Raw genomic sequence first — 20,082 nt, 5'->3', positions numbered from 1 at the left:
ATATGTACGAGTATGTATAAGAAAGAAAAAATGCAAATAAATTACTTAATAAATCACGATATCTAACCTTTATTACAAAAGAATAATTTAAAGAAAACAAAATTGCTTTTAATTTTTTTTTCATTAGATTGCCGAGAGATTATTAAATGACATTGAACTTAAATGTTTTTGAACTTAAGTTGCTTATACACTTTTCTTATTTATAGTGACACGTAACACTTGTAGTGTTTCCGTGTGAACAGATAAGATCCAGTGCTGGTGATATCACGAGGTCTCGGGACGAGAACATTCGTGTTAATTTAGCTTTCAATATTAACTTGTGCTTGTTAAAAATATATAAACACATTTATTCATTGTACGTAACATTTAGTTCTGTATTAAATCTGCAAAGCAAAGTTTAATTAATATAATTAATTAAATTTTGCCAAAGGTAATTTACATAAAATCTCGCAAGCAATAAAACACTTTAGAAAAGAGATTTTTAGGTGGTAAATAGATTTATATGTATACAAATTTATTCAAGATCATTTCAAAAACTGTTTTCCTACTAAATTTTCTGAACAAACTAATTATACACAGAAAAGATTTAATCTTATTATAAAAATTATTCAATTAGAAGAATTATTTTGCAGAATTCTAATAAGTCGGCAAAATACCATATTACAACAATATACACACATTATTTATAATATTCCGTGATAACATTAAAGGCATAAGGTCTTGCAATGGGTGTCTATGGACTAAAATGAAAACAGATCATTATCTGTATGGAAAGGCATCATCAATCACACGAATCAAACAACTAACGCTTAGACCAAGGTTCTGTATTACCAAAACTATTTGTCTTTTTAAACAAGTTTTTAACACTTGTATGTTTAAAATTTATGGAATGGTAAAATGGTTATTACATCTTATTCGTGAACCTATGATACCTTGTAATTTTTCCAAAATTTAAATATCGGATTTGACAACGTTAAGAAATTCACTATAAATTTTTGTAACATCCTGATGCATGTTCATATTTACAAAACTAAATTAACTATTCTGAATTATGAAACATACAAATAGAAGATTTTTGTAATCATCCTAGTTCTGGGGGCAATGGTCATAACTCCAAGCAATGACATTATTTGGTAAAATACATTCCTTTTGTTATTGCAAACAATTCCAGTATTATTATAATGTTCCAAATGTAGAGAATTATCAGTGGAAAAATATCACACCATAGATTATAATTTTTATTAAAAAAGAGTAGTAGTCTTATTACAGTGTAAAGATTATTTTGAGGATATTTGTGAAAGATCACAAAAGCACCTACTTTATCTTCTCATTTCAAAGGTACTAATTTAATTAATTTTATTTTTGTTGTTCACTTTTGCCAGAATATTTTTGAAAAGTAAACTCAGTTTTAGCAAATTATTTAAAAGTCTAATAAGTTGATAAACACCGCCGAAGTCAATCAGTTTGTATATTACATATGGATAGGCACAGGAATGAGGGAGGCTTGTCAATCAGTTAATATCTTACGGTTGATGATGATGACGAGGTACAGAAATAGATTTAGCTAATAAATCAAACAATATATAAATGGCACCTTTTTATTATTTCCATAAACTGATAGTACGGTAACGTATCAACTAATACGTTACGGTAAAAGAGAGACAGGATGTAAACTAGTCACAACCAGTTTTATTAATTGGTGGTTAAATTTAAACTACGAAATAATGTAACAATAGTCCAATATTGGCGATGATTACAATTAAGTCATGTATAAAAATGTGGAAGCCATATGTGGTATATAATGTCTTCAACAAACACAATTACAGTATAAAACCTTAAGTAACCTCATTAATAATATTTACATTCCTTAACATATTCTTGCCTACTTAGGGGTCAAGATGTTATACATTGTATTAAATATCTATAGTTCTCTAAGTGCCACGTGTAACGTAAACATTGAAGTATTTTGTATATCACTAACATTAAGTACGCAAAAAGAGAGTAGATAATATTTTTAAGTAGTTCAGTTTGTCATTAAATTAAAAACAATATACTTTTCGATTGTGTCCATTATTCCTTTCATTTTAACTCATCGCAAAATAAATCTTATTTAAGGATATAACAATTCTTTGACTAGTAAATAAATCTAGTCGACTTTACGTACACTAATTCTACTTCATAAATAAGTCAAGGCAAGTAATTATTTACAGAAGAATATATATTCATTCGAATATATAGACAGTTAATATTAACATTAAATACTAAAGAAATGCAGTTGCAATAAACAAACGATTTTTTTTATATTTTAGTGTTCGTTCAAACATCAACAAAACAACATCTGTGACTTCAACATCACAAACACGCAATTTTTCCTCTACGAAGACATCACAGTCAAATGATATTTATAAATTATAACTTACATACACTTCATATAAATAGAGACAACGACGAACACGTCTACCATATGTACACTGTTTTAAACAAAACAATTGTACTTATACTTTAGTTCCACGTTTGGATTTTAAAGTCCCAAGTACACAACCGCTCAGCTATCGAATGTTGTTTCTGTCCCTTCCTATGAATGGACTCGACTCGTGATTATTCTTCTCGAGGTTGCCAGAAAGCGTGGGGTCTGGTCGACTTCTCTTGAAGAACCCAAGTTTCCACAAGGCTATTATTAAAAGTATCAGCACTATGAGCCCTACGATTACGGAGACTATGATGACCCACAAGGGTACCTCTGTAGGTTCGCTAATCTTCAGATCAGGATACGCTACTGTTTCAACCTGAAATCAATATAACATTCTATTAGGGGAAATGTTTTTAAAGGAGTTATCAAAAAAGTTTGTATTGTTTATAAATAATTATGAATCAATCGATATACATGATAATTGGTTAGACGTGTAACGGTTTTAAAGAAGTGAATATATAGCTCATTTGATTTTGATGTCTGTGGAAAAATCAATAGACACACAAATAATATGTAACGTAATGATAACAATACAAAAATGAGTTTTGATAACTAATGTTATTATCAATTTGAATTGTTTATTATCTGTCCCTACAGATTTTTTCCTGCCAGAATTTATAATTCTGTCGTATTGCTGTAGAATGATCACTGTAAACAGGATGATAGGAAATAGATATGAAAGCTTTAAAGCTTTTCCTGACAAATGTGCTGTATAAAGTTGTTACATCTAAACCATCAGTGTGTGTGTGTATCTGTATAATCAAAAAGATAATTACCGTAGCAATATCATCGTGGTGTTTGTTTTGATGTATATTGTAGTTGTCGGGAATGCGAATGGCGGCCGTCGAAGCAATGTTGACGTGGCTGACTCGAGGATAGTCCTCCACCAGCGTGGCGTTCCATAGACGCGCACGGATCGTTATGGTGCTCGCTTGCATACGACGCAGCCCGTATATAATGCAGTGAAATTGGATGCATTTCGCTGTTTTCTTTTGACAGCTCTGAAAATAAAAAAAAAATTATATGTTTTTACTCTACAAAGTAATTACGAAATTCTTTTAAGCCCGACAAAAACAACCGATCATGTAAAAGTATATTAATAATTAATCCGATCATGTAAAAGTATGTTAATATATTAGTAATATTTTTGTAGTTAAAGCTTGTTTAACACTATTCCGAAGGAACATGCTTCGACTTGATTCTCGATTTTCTAGAATATTAAATAGCATACTTATATTATGAACGTGTTCGTTACGACTCTATAGTTGGTAACAAAAATATTTAAAATTTGTATTGACGCTGTACCACTTTATATATATATATCGGAACCCATTGACAATTATTGATTGGGACCACCTTTAAGTACTACCCACTTTTGATTTCACTTTTAAAACATTTTCCTTAAAGTTTTATGTTATTATACAGTTTTATGTTTTGAAAGAACAAGTATAAACCTAATTTATTTTTGTCAAAGAAAATAACAGTAATATATATAAAATATAGTAATAATAATAATTATACAAAAATTGCAGCTTTCTTAATCGTGTTAAATATTTCATTTATAGTGTGTAGATTACTGAATATAAAATATCAAATTACATATTAGACCGAATAAATTTAAAAATATAAATATTTAATAAATTATGCTGTTATAATAGTATGTTTTTGAGTGCGAAATGGCTTTACGAATGAAGTTCACTCTAGAAAACTTATCACAAGCTTTATTACACGCATTTTATTACACCATATATCGTCCCAAATAAAAGTAATACGATATAATAAAAAATAAATGAAAATCAATTAAAAACCAATAATAATTCGTCACACAATTTCGAATCTCGATAGTAACCGATAAAAATGTATGTAATACTTAGATATCTTAAATATTAAATATTTAAAACACTTGCCATATTAACAACATGCTTTCTTTGTCCGTCCTTATCCGTATACGCTTCCGCCTTGACCACATCATTATCTCTCTTTCTTCTCACTTTGTTCTCTACTGCCGTAGAGTATTCAACAATCTTTTTCGTTCTATTAAATGTTTTTTCGTTTGAACTAACGCTAAGTTTTCCTGTAGTAAGAAAAGGATCCATTTCCAAATTCTCTAATAATGGTTCCATTATACCAGGTCGTATCGTAAGATTTAATGGATTTATCTTTCCATCGGATAAGAAACATTCTCCGTTGTTTTGATCTGAAAACCAAGTATAATTAAATCACTTGTGTATTACTTTAAAAAATTGACACAGAATTACATCACAATTTTTAATTTATTAATTAAATTTTATATTACAATATACACGAATTACCGCCATTCTGGTCGTTAGTCGGTAAAATTAACCGCAAGTATTCTTTAATTCAATTGCCAAACAGAAGTAACGCCGTTTATAATTTTTTTTTTAAATCAATTCTTAATAAATTAGATTACCAGCTTCTCCATCAACGGTGGGTAGATCTTCGGGATATAACAACCACTTGCCCTGCTGACTCTCTGAAGCTACTTGATGGGGCCACGTAATTACAACTTGTAACGACGAAACCCGAAGTGGACCTTCGTTAAATATCTGTAATAAAGAAAATATAAAATATAAATATATACTCTGGTTAATACTTTAACTAATAGGATACGTAAGCGGTTCGATTCCTAATATGGCACATTTTGTGTGATATATTACGTAAATTGTTGATCGCCTACAGAAAATGTATTAAGATTCCCATAAAGAATTATACTGCCTTCTTTCATCGCATATAGGCTATAGTTCTAACAGTAAAAATTGTAATCCAAGTAACGAATATATGAGAAGATTTTTTTTTGATTAAGTTTATAAAACATTGATTTAAAATCTCAAATAGTTTTCGCTGCCCCCACCGAATAAAATGACAATCTCCGTTATTATTTTTATCGAGTTTATGGGTATTTGAAATTTACGAGTTCTAATACACTTTGTCAATTTTTTACATAATTTTCTGGCTAAAAATTTAGTTAGATAAATTTGTCTTTTTGTCTCTAAATAAACAAAGTAAAGTACAAACAAGTGTAAAAAGGTTATACGATATAAGTATAAACTACTCTTATTTAGCATGATAAGGATAAATACAATTATATTCTTATAAATATTTTCACTGCTTTATATAACCTAAATTTCGTTTTTCGTTTCTTCTGAAAAGTTTGATTTTCCGACTTATCATTATATTCGGTTCAATGTATAATTAAGATGAAATAAATGTCGTATCGGTATTTATAACGATATTAATTTTTATATGATACAACGAGGTGTCATTAACGTATACCTGATACGTGTGCACGACACGTGTGCCGATATCGTCGAAGTAAGTCATGGCAGATTCTCCCTTCACTTCGCCGCCGTAGAACACCTGTTCTGGCCTTGCAGCGCTGCAATCAATAATAATTTGATTGATTATTACTTTGCCCCATAACGATTATTTGTTTTTACCTATACATTTCTTATATATATATATATATATATATAAATATATATATTGCGGTTAATGATACAAGATATTTAATATCACGTTAAGATGTAAACTAACGATAAAAATATTTGTTTTTTTTTTTATAAATGAAATATAGTAGATTCATTATTCAGTAGAATGAACATTATGAAGTTATTATTGCTCTAATGCCATTTACAGATTTCTCGGGTTTGAAGATGACAGGGCCAAGTAAAACAAGCCTAAACCAAGGTTTTGGTAGCAAGGCTCTTCCCGGGGTCCTTCACGGCCATCGGATACATTGAGTGGCTGCGAACAATTTTATATTTTGCTTGTCTTGTTGTCGTCGAGTCATCTGGAATATTTAAAGCATGTTTCCGTCTTAGGACGGTCCGACGTAAATAACTATATTCGTAGTATAGTTACTATGAAATTTAAGTTTTATGTTTTTGATCCTATTTTAACATTTTTATAACACAATTAGATTGAAATATTATAATTTTATAACTAAATCGTTAATAGAAGACTTAATAAGTAATAAAATTTTAAAATGAATAAATTATCTTTGCATTCAATTCTTGAACACAGGAAATACAGTTAAAAAAGATTATGATTTAATATTGTAGCAGCGTGGACATGAGGTGGATAGACCACTTTGTTAGGACCATCGGAAGAAACTGGATGCTAGCCGCATCCAAAGGATCCCCTTGATAATCTAAGGAGAAAGCTGTTACCCAGCACGACGTATTACGGTGAAGTGATGATGATTAAGATTTCAATGTTTATAAAACATTAAGTTAATTTGTAATAACTTTCACCATATTGACTAATTAGATAGTGACAAGAAAAAAGCCACACTTACCCCTTGATCATAAGTTCAGCATTCTTTATAATCAAAGCTTCCACTTTAGCTGGCTTCTTTCCTGGATACCGTTCCTTGGAAGTTGAATTAGCCCACACTGTGAACGTAACCGAAGCCTCATTGTCCTCTAGGGCTCTCGCGTCGAATCTCATCACGATGGGAATGGCGCTGTCTAGCTGCTTCTTGAATGGATTCTCAAGTAAACACGACACAATTGTCTTATTTACACTTGAGCATATCATGTGTTTGTCCTGAAATTTAAAGATTTTTAATTCATTATTTGATATACTATACGATATTACATCACAAAGAAATTTTAAATTATACTAATACAAATGAATAAAACTACAATAAATAAAGAATACAAAAGTACCAAAATATTACGGATGCATTAAATGTTTAAGATACTTATATGCGACTCTACGTGTAGTATTGTTTTATGGAATACAGTTAACACTGTAACAAACATACTTTATATCAAGGGAGGCCAACTTGCGAATCGCGAGCCACATGCGGCTTTTTAAAGCACGTATTAGAGTCCCCTTTTCATTTTTTTTAACATGGATCAGCATTAACTAGCTTATATCTAAAAGAATTAATGCTGTCACCGATTAAGTGAATCTTAAATATTTACCTACAGAAGTAAAATCAATTTATTTGTTAATATTTAAAATTCATTTTTTTTTTCAATATTACAATTTGTCTAATTTTATATACGTTTATGATTGCGAGTCGCGAAGAAACACAAATTTTGAAAAATGTCGCGGACTATTATGACAGTTGATCTCCCTTTTATATATTGATAATTCATGTTTTTAAAGGAACTGGAGTAAAATCACCGAGTAAAGAACACATAGTATATAATTAATGTTTTATGTGTATCTCAATTATATTCTCTTATCTATTTGTTTACATTATAAGTACAATTTATATTATACATATAGTATTTATAATGTGTTATAGTATCTAGATGTTTTGTATTATTATTTTTTAACACAAACTCACACTTTCTAATTATCTCTGCAACACACTCGTAGAGTGCCTATGAAGTATAATTACATAGGTATAAATAGAAAAGATTTAAAAGAAATGTACTTCATTAATTATAGCGAAGCACTTTTCTATTAAAATGATTTGGTCAATTGAACCATACTTAGAAATTATTTAAAATGAGGCTTAAGAATTTTTTATTAAAGAGTATTTTTTATTGTGATATAAAAATTAAAAAGGTTTTTAAGTGCATAAAATTTCATAAGGTTTACGTTTTTTTATACTAGCAAAAAGTAAAATAAAACGTATAAGCAATTAACATCTTCAATATACCGAAAAACGAAAAGATGAAAATAAATATGTAAATAAAAATAACAGATAAAATAAAACACACTCACGCTGATATTAGCTGCAATGTAATGTAAGTTCATGTGATGTTGCACAAACAGTTGCCCTTCGTATGCTGACTCTCCTAGATTGTCAACAGATATTGACAACTTTATTTCCTCCTCTTGGCCCAGAGTCAGAGTGTACGACTTGCCGTCTTCCGCTTTAATAAAATACAATATAGTTAACTTAAATATCGGACTTTTCCTAATATTGTTATTTAGTTATAAACAATTTCGCATATCATAAGGAACTAATAACTCTAAATTTTAGGATTCATTAGTTATATTATAGGTTCGGATCAGAAAATATTATAATTTTTATAGGATTGAATGGATTGTTTCCTGTTTCAAAAATTTAAACGTTATCAATTTAACTTCCTTTTTCATAAATACTCATATTATTGTTATTTATTGTTTATATTATTGTTGTATGGTTTTAAATACTACGTCTAAAAGTATTTCGATTTATTTTAAAAATAATTATATACAAATTTTTATGTTTTCTTAGAATAAATTTCACCTCATTTTTATTACATTTTAATGTAATTAATTGACATTCAAAGTAATTAACTCTCTTCCAATAAACAAAAGTATATAAACAATAGTATTTCTATATGAGTGATGTTAATGCAATAATAGAATAGCTCCTCAATGTTACAGATACTATATATTAAAATAACAAATTCAAAAACTTTTAGAAGAAAATAAGCTTTTCTAAAAAAGCGCGTTGCCGCGAGCGTTAACACCGTACTGAGGAAACTTGATACCTTTCCCCTTTTTACTGCGCGCGTTCCTCACACACGGTACAGCGGTTTCGGTAGCATTTGGAACTTACTTTTTGGCAGCAAAAGAACAGGTTCAACTTGTAAGTCGCTGACGCAAATTCCATCAGTACCGCAATCGTTGAGGAAATTGGCACTGAATGCCGTAACGGCAGTCGCGTTCAGCACCGGGTATTCGTCGATGTTCGGTAAAGGTTTTACTGTCGAATACTCTGGTTCCACGTTAACTAATTTGTAGGTTACCATAAACTGAAAAATATAATTTTGTTATTTTATTTTGAGTTATTAGATTTAAAACTTTTGAGTAACCATTTTTCAAAAAGGTTTTCAAAGAAACGATTGTTTCAGAAATCATTTGATGAATCTAAAACCTGTATACAATCAAATTTTTGTTTGTAGGTAAATATAACAAATTTTTAATAACACATTACATTATTATCTTTAAAATATAAAAAATGTTTTAAAGATAATGCTAAGATAAATGTGCGATTTGCAGTTTGAATTATATCTTACAAATAAAAATACATTTACATCGCTGTACGAATTATTTATCTTTACCTTATTCTTAACCTTTAATCAATATTTATATTAAAACTTTAAGATTTTATAATTTTAGCATTAACACGACGATACAATGTTTACTTACCTTAATAGGTGTTTGAATGTCTCTCGTATTATTCTTTAAGTACACAATGTGCTGCCTACAAACTTCGACATCTTTGTCTAGCCGCAATGTCTTATTTACAATATTAGTTTTCTCGGAATCCAACAGCACACGAGAATATTTCCTCCCGCCGGGGAAAGTCTCTGCTTCGATGACGTAACTCAATTCGTGCCTATTCGTTTGAGTGGATTTTACTAAAGATTTTATAATACAACACGCTTCGAAGTGGAAGCAGGTGTAGTTGGATGTTGGATCTTTTACGCATCCTTGTTTCGATGGGTCAACGTTTATTATTGTATTCGATGGTTTTATTGACGTTTTAATATCAATAATTGGTCTTGTTCGAAGTAATGCGACGCTGCTCTGAAAGAAAATTTAAATTCAAATATAAATAGCGGCCCTCATTACAATAACATATTTTTTTAAATAATCAACATAGTTCCATTTAATAGGCCCCAAAGAAAACGACGCACAGAGTTTGAGCTACCTTCCGTTATGCACGGCTTACCGCGTGTCGTCCTCCCGAAAAGACTCTCGACTTTTCAATAGAGAGTAATATGGTCCTTCATAATATTTTTAAAGCCACTTGTAATTCCCTGCCGCCAATTGACAGAGATCTTTTATTTGTTTACATCTATTATCTACTTTTTACATTTTTTTATCTTACTGCTAATCCTTTTTTAATATTTGTCATTATGACCGACACGTAATTATTACTTCCTTATTATACTCCTGCATTGATTATTGCTAAATGTTAATCAAATTATACATACTATTTTTCTACTCACTTCCTCAACTATAATATTCATTCGTATTTTATGCTTATCTTAAATTATGCTCTTATTCTATTCATCTATATGAACAATGTGTACTTGCCCTATATTTACAATAAATAGCTGGCATTGTAGCTCACTATTTGTCTCTAATTCTTATGTCTTGTCAATTTTTTTTATTTTATTTTCATAATAATGCTGGCATCGAAAAATTTTGAATGCAAAATTTAGTATTACATAATCCTACATAATATCACATCACTCGTGACCTTAGGTCGTGAAACAATATGCCTCATTAGGCCAATAATTGCACCAGCTACGGCCCCCTCAAAAGTATACGTTGTTTAACTGTTTGGCGTCTGACAGGGGTCACATTGATGCTTACCTTGATGACATTTTTTTGTCTATCGTAATCAATAAGTTGTTCGAGCAATGTAGGATAAAATAACGCTATACAAAATCGAACACACGATTATTTATTTATTTACTGCTTCTACAATTTGTGTAATGGTAGACTTAATGCTTTAAAACATTCTCTAACAGTCAACTCAAGATGGTACAGAGGAAGACAGATGTTTAAATGTTACATTAGAGTTAATTAGTTATATGAACATATACTACGTGTATATAGTGAATAGTATTATACTTTTAAGGTAATCACGTATACACACATAAATAGGTGCTGTAGTAAATATATAAATTAACCATACATGTATACATGTGTTATACATATTTCGCACATATTCTTTATTATATCTTATAATCGACGAATAAAATTGTGCATGCTCATAATTGTCAAAAAGATATTTCTTTTTAAAAATTACTGCTAGTAATTTCATTCTAATTTTTTAAATTATCTCAAAAATAACGACTAAAAATATTATTCATTAATACAACAGTATAGTATATAATGTAATAGTGTCTTACATTTTCGTAAGCGCCGACGAGTAAATCAGGATATCCGTTCGAATCCAAGTCCATACCACCAGAGAGAGAATATCCGAAGGTCTTCATAACTCTCGGAAGCGACTCTGCTCTTATCACTTGATCGGGCTTCGCCTGTAAGCCTTTTTTTCTATCGCCTAAATGTATGTAGACAACGCCATTGCCTTCGTACGGGCTGCCTATCGCAACATCTTCGCAGCCATCTTTATTCAAATCACCAGTATTAGCTATAGCAATACCGAATTGTGATTCAGACTTTCCAGTTAACTTCACGTCGTAGTCCGTACGTAGACTGTTTTTGACGTTTAAGTATAAATACACAGCTCCACCTGCGTCTCTTGAGAAGTAAAATGGGGCACCCACTAGTAGATCTGGTAGACTGCAATATAAAAACATTAAACATCAGTCTTACTTTTTGCAAGATGTTTTAACCCTGATGGAATATCGCTTGTCTGCGTTCCCTTCTGAGTTTACGTAATAAATCAACCCTTGTTTGTGAAATGTACAATACAAAATTCGTCGGAACGTTATATTCTAAAATAGACTTGTGATAAAAAAATAAGAATGCGTTTTATGGTGGCAAAATATCAGTCTGCTATAAATGTTAGTATGAAAGAATGTATACACTGATATATTATTAAAAAATATCACACTGTATGAAACAATATCAGAAATGATTCAATATTATCTTGAGGAAATTTATAAGCAATTACATCTTGGTGTTGTTCGTATACGCTTGTGTTATTTTCAATTATAATTGAAATTCTAAAAATATACTTTCGGTGTAATTATTTAGCAAAGTTTGCTAAACATTACCACCGGAAAAAATAGATTAACATCTGTTATAATTTAGTAGTCTATTTGTAGCCGAACGATATTAAAATGCAGCTAAAAACGACAGTATAAAAACTGACCCGTCTCCATTAACATCCGCTGAGGCGACTTCATAACCAAAACTGGAACCGAACTGTTCTCCGTTTAATGTTAAACTGTGTTCGAGTATGTCGATGTCTGTTCTGCCCCAGTCTTTTATCACCCGTTTGCTGAAGATTACCACTTGGCCGGTGCCGCGAGACCGTGGTGCACCCGCGGCGTATGAAGGCACCGAGTTGAAGAAACCTGCGCCTGTTACTGACATACCTGTAATAAGGCGTAAAAAAATTAATATACTGCTACCCAAAGCACTGTAGATTGATAAAAGAAAGCGCGGAGAGATGGTGGTAGAGTAAAAGGAAACGTTGACGACAAACAGATAAAACAATATTATCTAGACTACACTACGTCGGTTATGGGTCATGTTCACACAATGACATGAACCGAGATGAATAAGAGATGGCAGTATTTCTTTAACTTTTTAAAATTAACTATTTTTTTTTAATTTTGTATAAATACAATAATAGAATTCAAAACGAAAATATATATTCAAAATCGTAATTAGATTACATCAAAGTTTTTTTTATTAATATTTACATTTAAGTAAAAAGGGCGTAAAAAGTTGTTCCATTTACAATGATTATAACTGCATTATAATGTGGACGGACTATGATTTCTATGTTTAGAGTTAGTTATTCTACGACTGAGTTTAACACATAGGTTTTTCAAACGTTTCGCGTTCAAAAACAGCATAATGCGGAACAAAGTTTGATGTTGTTACACCTTACCGAGGTAACTGTATTTTTCTACTGGGCTCAAGCCGTCTTCAACCGGTGCCATGTAGAAAGACATATCTCTCTCTAGCAGATCATCGTTAGTGTCGTGGGTGAAGATTGTTCCTCTCCAGGTGTAGGGGCCTGGACTTCCTATGAGAAGAGTGTCGTCGTCTAAAAGGGAGCTACTCGTTCCCACCTGGCAAAAGCCGAACTCTTCGTGTTCTCTTAAAAACAATTAAATTACAATTAATTTTATGTTTGTTAAATGACAAAAATTAATATATTAGATGAAATAAACAACAAGCACCAAAAACTTACTTGATTACAGATCTCCCTCGACATGGCTCCCACGAATCGAGAAGTTGAAGATCGTTGCTCAAGGTGTAGCAGAGTCCTTGCCCAAACTGGGATTCGCCGGACTTGCGGATATACCTAGAAATGAAAAAAACAATACAATTCCAAAAACAATTTTCTTAGCAACAAATTTTTTCCGAGCTTAACCTGCTCCATACATTCTGAAACCTTATAAATATATTAAAATATAGACAGTTCTCCTTGTGCTATCTAAGTGGGTCAAAAGATATTTATATTAATTGGATTACGATCCGATACAATATTTGTAATAACTCGGCATTCTTTTTATAATTCTTTCGCGTACAATAGATTTACTTATTATATGCAATGTAATTAGTGATATTGTGATATTTTAGTTTTAGTATTTTTACACACTTAATATTAGATATCATTTTATAAACAAACACTATTTTATATCATTACTCTCATATATTATGAGTGAGTGTGCGCAAATTTTAGGCCGTTTGATTTGTATCGGTAAATTTTTAATTTTAATCACACTGTCCATGATATAATAATATTAATATAGAACTATGAAAAAGTTTACCTTATCCAAACACAGAATTGTGCACAGATCAAGACAAATTTTCAGTTTCTTACCCTGAGAAACATTGTTGTGTACGTTAAATTAAAAAAAAAGTATAGACACAAGGATATTGTGTACTCGTACATATGTAGTTCGACGTATTAATCCAATCTCTTTACTAGTTGCCTGGCCGCAAACGAAAGTTTTTTGGTCACATAAAGACGAACTCGTGGTAACTAGCTTGTCTGCCTCTGGCAAGATACCAGAACGACCAGTAAATCAATGACATGGGCTTTTCCACATTATCGAAGATGGATATATTTAATAAAGTTTTAATAGATATTCAGAAAAATATTCGTGTCGTGTATTTAATATAGTGACATTGTAAACATTTAATACGTCGAAATCAAATCATAGTATATATTTAATGCAGTTTGTAAATTTCTCAAAAAAATTCTCAACAGAAAGATAATTCTAAAGATAGCAATATAAACGATCTGTCATAAATTACCTGTGGGCGCATACTACAGCTTTTCTGCCAGGACCCTGGCTCCGGACGGAGACCCCAAGCCACTGTCCGTCTTTAATTTCATCCTCATACGGGGCAGTGAGTGTGTACGAATCCAAAGCTAAATATCATAAAGTTAATTAGTTTATGGTTACACAAAACCAGACATAGCATCATTCATACAAGCGTCTCATGTTTTGTTAAGTCATCAACGTATTTAAGCATAAATATTGAATTAAAATATAAAACCGTTTAATTTAACATAAAAAATTTTGTTTTTTATTGACATAATTATTTAAAAGCTTTTTGAGCTCCAAATTAGACACAAATAAGTTATAATTACATAAATAAAATTTAACCCAATTATTTGATACATTTTTTAAGAACGAGTATAGCAAAGACTCTAAGTAGTCGCGTTGGAGTCTAGTTTTAATTACCAAGCAAATAACGATATGATATGAATACCGATTGTACCCATATTTTTCAATAAATTCATTCCCATACAAACGTATTTGGTGGTACCTCGGCAAATGCAAAGCACTGCAAAAGGCGTGGATGATGCAAGATATATATGATTCGTTGGCATAGCGAAAGTAATAAATTCTTGCAAAGTGATCAAAAACTCCAGTTTCATATACGCAAACACCGTGCGAATGTAACTTAACTACTGTCTCTTATATAGTATACATGCAGAACACATTTACGTATGAGCGTTTTGTTTTTACAGTGGGTGACTAAAAAAATAAAGTGGTGACATTTATCCGCATCCTGAAAACGATGATTAAGAAAACAAAGTGTAATTACTCAAGTGTGGTCTCAGGTTAATCGTTATCGAAGTATACTACAGATGTTAATTTCGAATTGATACTGATACAAATTAATCAATGGCCGAACCGTTAATTCACCAAATAAACACCAAATGATTATTTTCAATTTACGGTAAGTATGGCTAATTGTTACTGATCATGTTAATCGGCCCAGCGTTACTCTTTAGTTTCCGATTCACTAATTGTTAGACGAGATTAGAGACACGACACCAGATATATGTTGGTCTTGTCTCAACTGTTCATAAGTGTAAAATTTTTAGTTTTAATAATTTAATTTTGCTTGCTTGTTAAACTGTTATTCGTTAAAAAATCCAGTCACCACGTATAATTTCGACTTGTGTTAAAATTTTCTAAAGTAATTTTATATAAGCTATTTAACGAACTGATCCTATGCTATGTACTATTTAATATAATTTACTAATGGCGCCTGTCTTGAAAAGCACTAACTGAAACGGGGATTTCGGCAAAACATGCCAATGTTTAAAGACACTTTTTAAGCAAATTTATTTTTTTATTCAAATCTAAAATGCATAAATTCTTAATATGTTTATTATTTAAACAACATTTTTGCTTAGCTTAAGCCTGTGAGGGTGTTTTTGCAAGCGGTTAGTGTTGGTTCATACAGCTGTATTCAAGATTCATTTCTAGTAAACTACCAGTGTAATTTAAATAATTATTACTATTAAATTAATATACGAATTGCAGTGCTTGGGACTGACTTCATTTTAGGGAAATGAATCATGAATGCTAGTGTTGATGATGTGATGTTTCTATACGTGTAAAAATAGTTAGTGATATATTTGCATGCGTTGAATATTACGTAATGAGAGTTCAACTGGAACTGGGCAGTCATAGTTGGGCTATTAGTAAAATAAAAAAATAAAAACAGCGATTAGTCGTTATTAGTCGAGGAGCAAAATGATTAAATACAAAAGGGATTGAGACCACAGCTCACTTACTCTTGTCTATCTTGCCGTACTTCGCTGTTTGGGGCACCACCGACAAAAGACAACATTTTAATTAAAACTTATAACAAACTACTATAATAAATCAAATTTTAATACATTACGTTTTAGGTTTCTAACCTACAATCGTGTATATAAGCTATCTAATTTGTGGCTACATATGTTTAGTAACATCGTGATTTAGTCTATGTGTACACACATGTGATTCAAGTCTAACACTTCTATTCATATAATATATAATGTTGTGAAGGCTACATCCTAATTCATCTAAAACTAACTTAAACTTAACATGTAAGTTACAGACGTGAGATTCTAAATACAATTCTAATAAACTGATAGAACAATTCATAAATGTAATTTAAATATTTACATTTATTATAATTTTTGATAATATAGTTGTCGTTATCAGCTAAGATCAAATGTTAATGACATGAATTGAAATGGGGCTTTTCAAAATGATATATGATGACGTACTTTTCACAAAATATTTTCAGCGATTTATTGACGCCGACTCATGTCTTATAATCACTGACCTTAAAACTCCTCTAACAATATATTACTCACTCTTTCCATCTGTGATGATTTGCTCGCAGTCTCTAACAGCAGGGGACAGGCGACACTTCCACAATGCCCCTGACCTCGTTGTATTTGGTTGAAGGTTCTGACCCAAAGGCGCACCAACTAATAACCTGAAAATTTAAGTCTGGTGTGAATCATATTTGAATTCAAATTCAAAAACTCTTTAATCAACATGTGAAAAATTTAATTTATTAATAATGCTTCAGATTTGAGAAGAACAAATGAGAGTGAGAGGAATACGTATGGTTTTTTTTAATTATAAATTTCCTTTCTTTAATAAACATTGAAATAGCCTGTTGACTAATACAACATTCCGAAAATTTGGTGTTCGTACCCTAAGCACAACCTTCTGAAAATTATTTGGGATTATTGTAAAAGTGTATAAATTGCCTATTAAACTATTTCGTAACTGGATGGAGTCTTAACATTATTACATTAAAATCAACATCGTCAACATATCATCTGATAGACACCCCCAAAAGTCGACACAATGACCGGCCCTTTGCTACCCGCATTGAAGAATTTCCTGTGACGTTGTCGGTCTACCTATTGATGGTGGGCTACCGACGCCATGTCTACTGCCTTGTGTTCGCTACTCAAGAAACTTTAGGCCTCAACAGCCGTCAGTTGCATGAACGATGTGCATATTAACATATTGAACATATTAATGTATTAAACGTTTATAAAATTAAACTCTATATTAACACACGATGACGCTTACAGTAAATCTCAGGAGTAATGTGTATGAGTCGGCGTTTCCGTTCGTTTAAGATGTGGGCGTCTTTAAGGAAACATCATTTCGTTCTAAAGTATGACTAATCCACGTTAAACTGAGATGGGGCGCGATATGCCCAGCTAATTCACGCTCCTTACCGAATTAATGAGAAAACAACATGGCCTGGTGTACTTTGTGTCTATTCGCTTAGCAGAGATTACCTAGGCGCTAACGAATATTCCGCCCCGAGCCTGCTTCTATGTAATATTGTATATCGTTTGTACCACAATCAAAAAACTTGAGAAAGGCAAACTCGGAAAAATTTAAATTGTTGAACAAGCTTTTTAAATGTGCTTTAGTAGATATTACCACCAATTGTCTCTTTATTGATAATGAAATTGTATTTGTAAAAGCAGCGATAGTGGTAATTAATGTAAACATGTTAATTATAATTCTTACGACTCAATAACTTCAGAATAATGTTTATATGTATAGACAAGGAAGATGAAGATCGTTGTGTTTTTTACATAATTTTTATATCATCTTCCCCGGATGTAGACATTCAGAGACATTATTACATTCATTTATTTCTATTCGTAAACAAATTATTTAACTGTAATTACTTGTAGAACTAGGTTATAAAAGCCAGCTCTTAATATATATACTATATTCTTATTATATATTCTCTTATTATATATATTATATATAACCATAATTTATGTATATTTTACGTCTCAGAACTTACATCAATTAACTGAACTTAAATCAAATTTGTTTAACTTAATTACTTTTCTTGCTAAGCACTTACAATAAATTGCAAATCCATCATTTCTCTTTTTGCTGCTTGCTTATTAATTCATGTAACGTGTTATTTACATGTATATAATTTCTCGTTTTAAGACATAGAAGCTTATTGCAAAGCATAAACTTCCCTCAAAGATATCTATCGGAGATATAATATAGTCACAACGCTTGACAGGAGGGTCGGCTATCGAAGTATCGTATTATTTCGTATTATGATACGCAGAGAACGCTGTTGTCCATCCTCTGGAAACTTTGATTTTGGGCAGTAGCAATCCTATACAATTAATGCACAAAATGTGAATTATAAAGAAATGTATCCCAGGAATAGTTTCCATGACCTACGATCGCAAATGTCCTCTGCAATTGGGGTACCATTGCCACATTAATTAATCTACTGTATATAGGACACTATTATTAAAATAAATCGTTATAGCATAATCATTATGTTAGAATAATGTAATATTTAGCTTCACTCAGAACAAAAAATGTCATTACGTGATCTACTTAATCTCGTTCTCAACGAAAATTGCTTGAATAAGCGAAGTAGATTAGTTTGATGTACCCCTACATTATCATTATAGTCTGGCATTACGATATAATGAAGCGCCCGCCATAACGATATCCGCCTCATTACAGCTCATTGTGGAAGAACTGGCCCGCTTGTTGCCATGATATTTATTAAATGAATTTGTCCAACCAACTAGTCATGGTAGTTTTGTGAGTGAAATGAGAAAGTATCTACATCACGACCAACATAAAGCTTTGCGCTTAATTTATAAAAAAAATTAATACTCTTAATTGTATATGTAACTTCAGAAAAAAAATCACTTTGTTTTCCTATCTGATTTTATGTATATAAGAAGAGAAATGAAATAATGAGATGCGTAGACAAAAGCAAGAAATCGACATAGATCAGCGGATTCACATGTTGAAGTAGCAGTTGACAGACCGTATAGTGCGCATAACTGAACATCACCGAGGTCCCAATGAGTAAAGACCATGATTTTATCTCAGGACATAAGCGGACGACATCCAGCGTGTTAATCTAAATGCAGGCCGCTTCTAATCGTTTTTATTGAAAATATATAGGCCTATATCCAGTAGTCGCCGTTCTGCGGCCAAAGTGGCAGGTAGATATGTATTTCCCGAGATAGTTTAGAATATTAAACTTATAATATACCCAAAAAGACGAATAAATAATACATGATTTTTTTATTTATACTGTTAATAAATATATTAAAACACTAATATAATAAATTTCCTCAAGATTATAATTTTATAGTAAATAATTTCACATAAAGAATGTACGCTTTCGCATTTTTAATAAATTCAGAACCAATAAACCGCCAAAAGCTTTTCGCTCCATTAATTTAATTAGTTGATAACAAGGTAAAACAGTAATGAAGTTAATGAAATTAAAACATGTTTTATGTTAATATGCAGGACAAAATAGCTTTGTGATCGTGTGGGTATTTCCACCAAAAACAGAGCGAGCTTAATTGCATGGGGGTCGTTTAACGACTTAGATCAAAATGATGCAATTAATCGTTTCTTGGAAACGTGTGTTAAACGTTAGCAGCAGTTAGATAAGATTTACGTTTAATATCAGCAAATATAATCAAACTCGACATCGTTATAAAAGTTAATCCGAGGTATTTACCCGTAAACGAATTCGACGCAACTGACTCGGCGAAATCGACTAAATTTATTTTTGGCGTTAATTAACAATAGTAATATACATTTACTGATATAAATCAACGTTAAGGATTTATTACAAAAAAAAATCACATAATTGTATCATCTTAAGAAGCTTTTATTTATACA

General features: G+C 31.2%; 1 protein-coding gene across 2 annotated transcripts in view; it reads right to left on the bottom strand.

Annotated features, from left to right (window-relative positions):
* Positions 1-1,584: 1,584 nt before the first annotated feature.
* Positions 1,585-20,082, bottom strand: part of LOC137933222 (integrin alpha-PS1-like) — a 109,285-nt gene continuing 90,787 nt past the window's right edge. Inside the window, exons 2-17 of one of the 2 annotated variants that reach the window (XM_068777077.1) lie at positions 16,725-16,849; positions 16,155-16,178; positions 14,372-14,489; positions 13,299-13,412; positions 12,993-13,204; positions 12,246-12,471; positions 11,314-11,710; positions 9,596-9,976; positions 9,003-9,198; positions 8,177-8,328; positions 6,789-7,039; positions 5,765-5,867; positions 4,902-5,037; positions 4,378-4,667; positions 3,247-3,471; positions 1,585-2,786 (exon numbers count right to left, since the gene is read on the bottom strand). In XM_068777077.1, coding sequence (XP_068633178.1) covers positions 2,550-2,786; positions 3,247-3,471; positions 4,378-4,667; positions 4,902-5,037; positions 5,765-5,867; positions 6,789-7,039; positions 8,177-8,328; positions 9,003-9,198; positions 9,596-9,976; positions 11,314-11,710; positions 12,246-12,471; positions 12,993-13,204; positions 13,299-13,412; positions 14,372-14,489; positions 16,155-16,178; positions 16,725-16,849 — 3,187 coding nt within the window. In that variant the 3' untranslated portion in view covers positions 1,585-2,549. The remainder of the gene's footprint in view (positions 2,787-3,246; positions 3,472-4,377; positions 4,668-4,901; positions 5,038-5,764; positions 5,868-6,788; positions 7,040-8,176; positions 8,329-9,002; positions 9,199-9,595; positions 9,977-11,313; positions 11,711-12,245; positions 12,472-12,992; positions 13,205-13,298; positions 13,413-14,371; positions 14,490-16,154; positions 16,179-16,724; positions 16,850-20,082) is intronic. The other variant, XM_068777078.1, reaches the window with a different exon arrangement.

The sequence above is a fragment of the Battus philenor genome, unplaced genomic scaffold (genome assembly GCF_028537555.1).
Source record: "Battus philenor isolate CCGP_79_NKW_IND1 unplaced genomic scaffold, ilBatPhil1.0.hap1 SCAF_13, whole genome shotgun sequence".
Classification (NCBI taxonomy): Eukaryota; Metazoa; Arthropoda; class Insecta; order Lepidoptera; family Papilionidae; genus Battus; species Battus philenor.
This window is presented reverse-complemented; position numbering and strand designations above follow the sequence as displayed.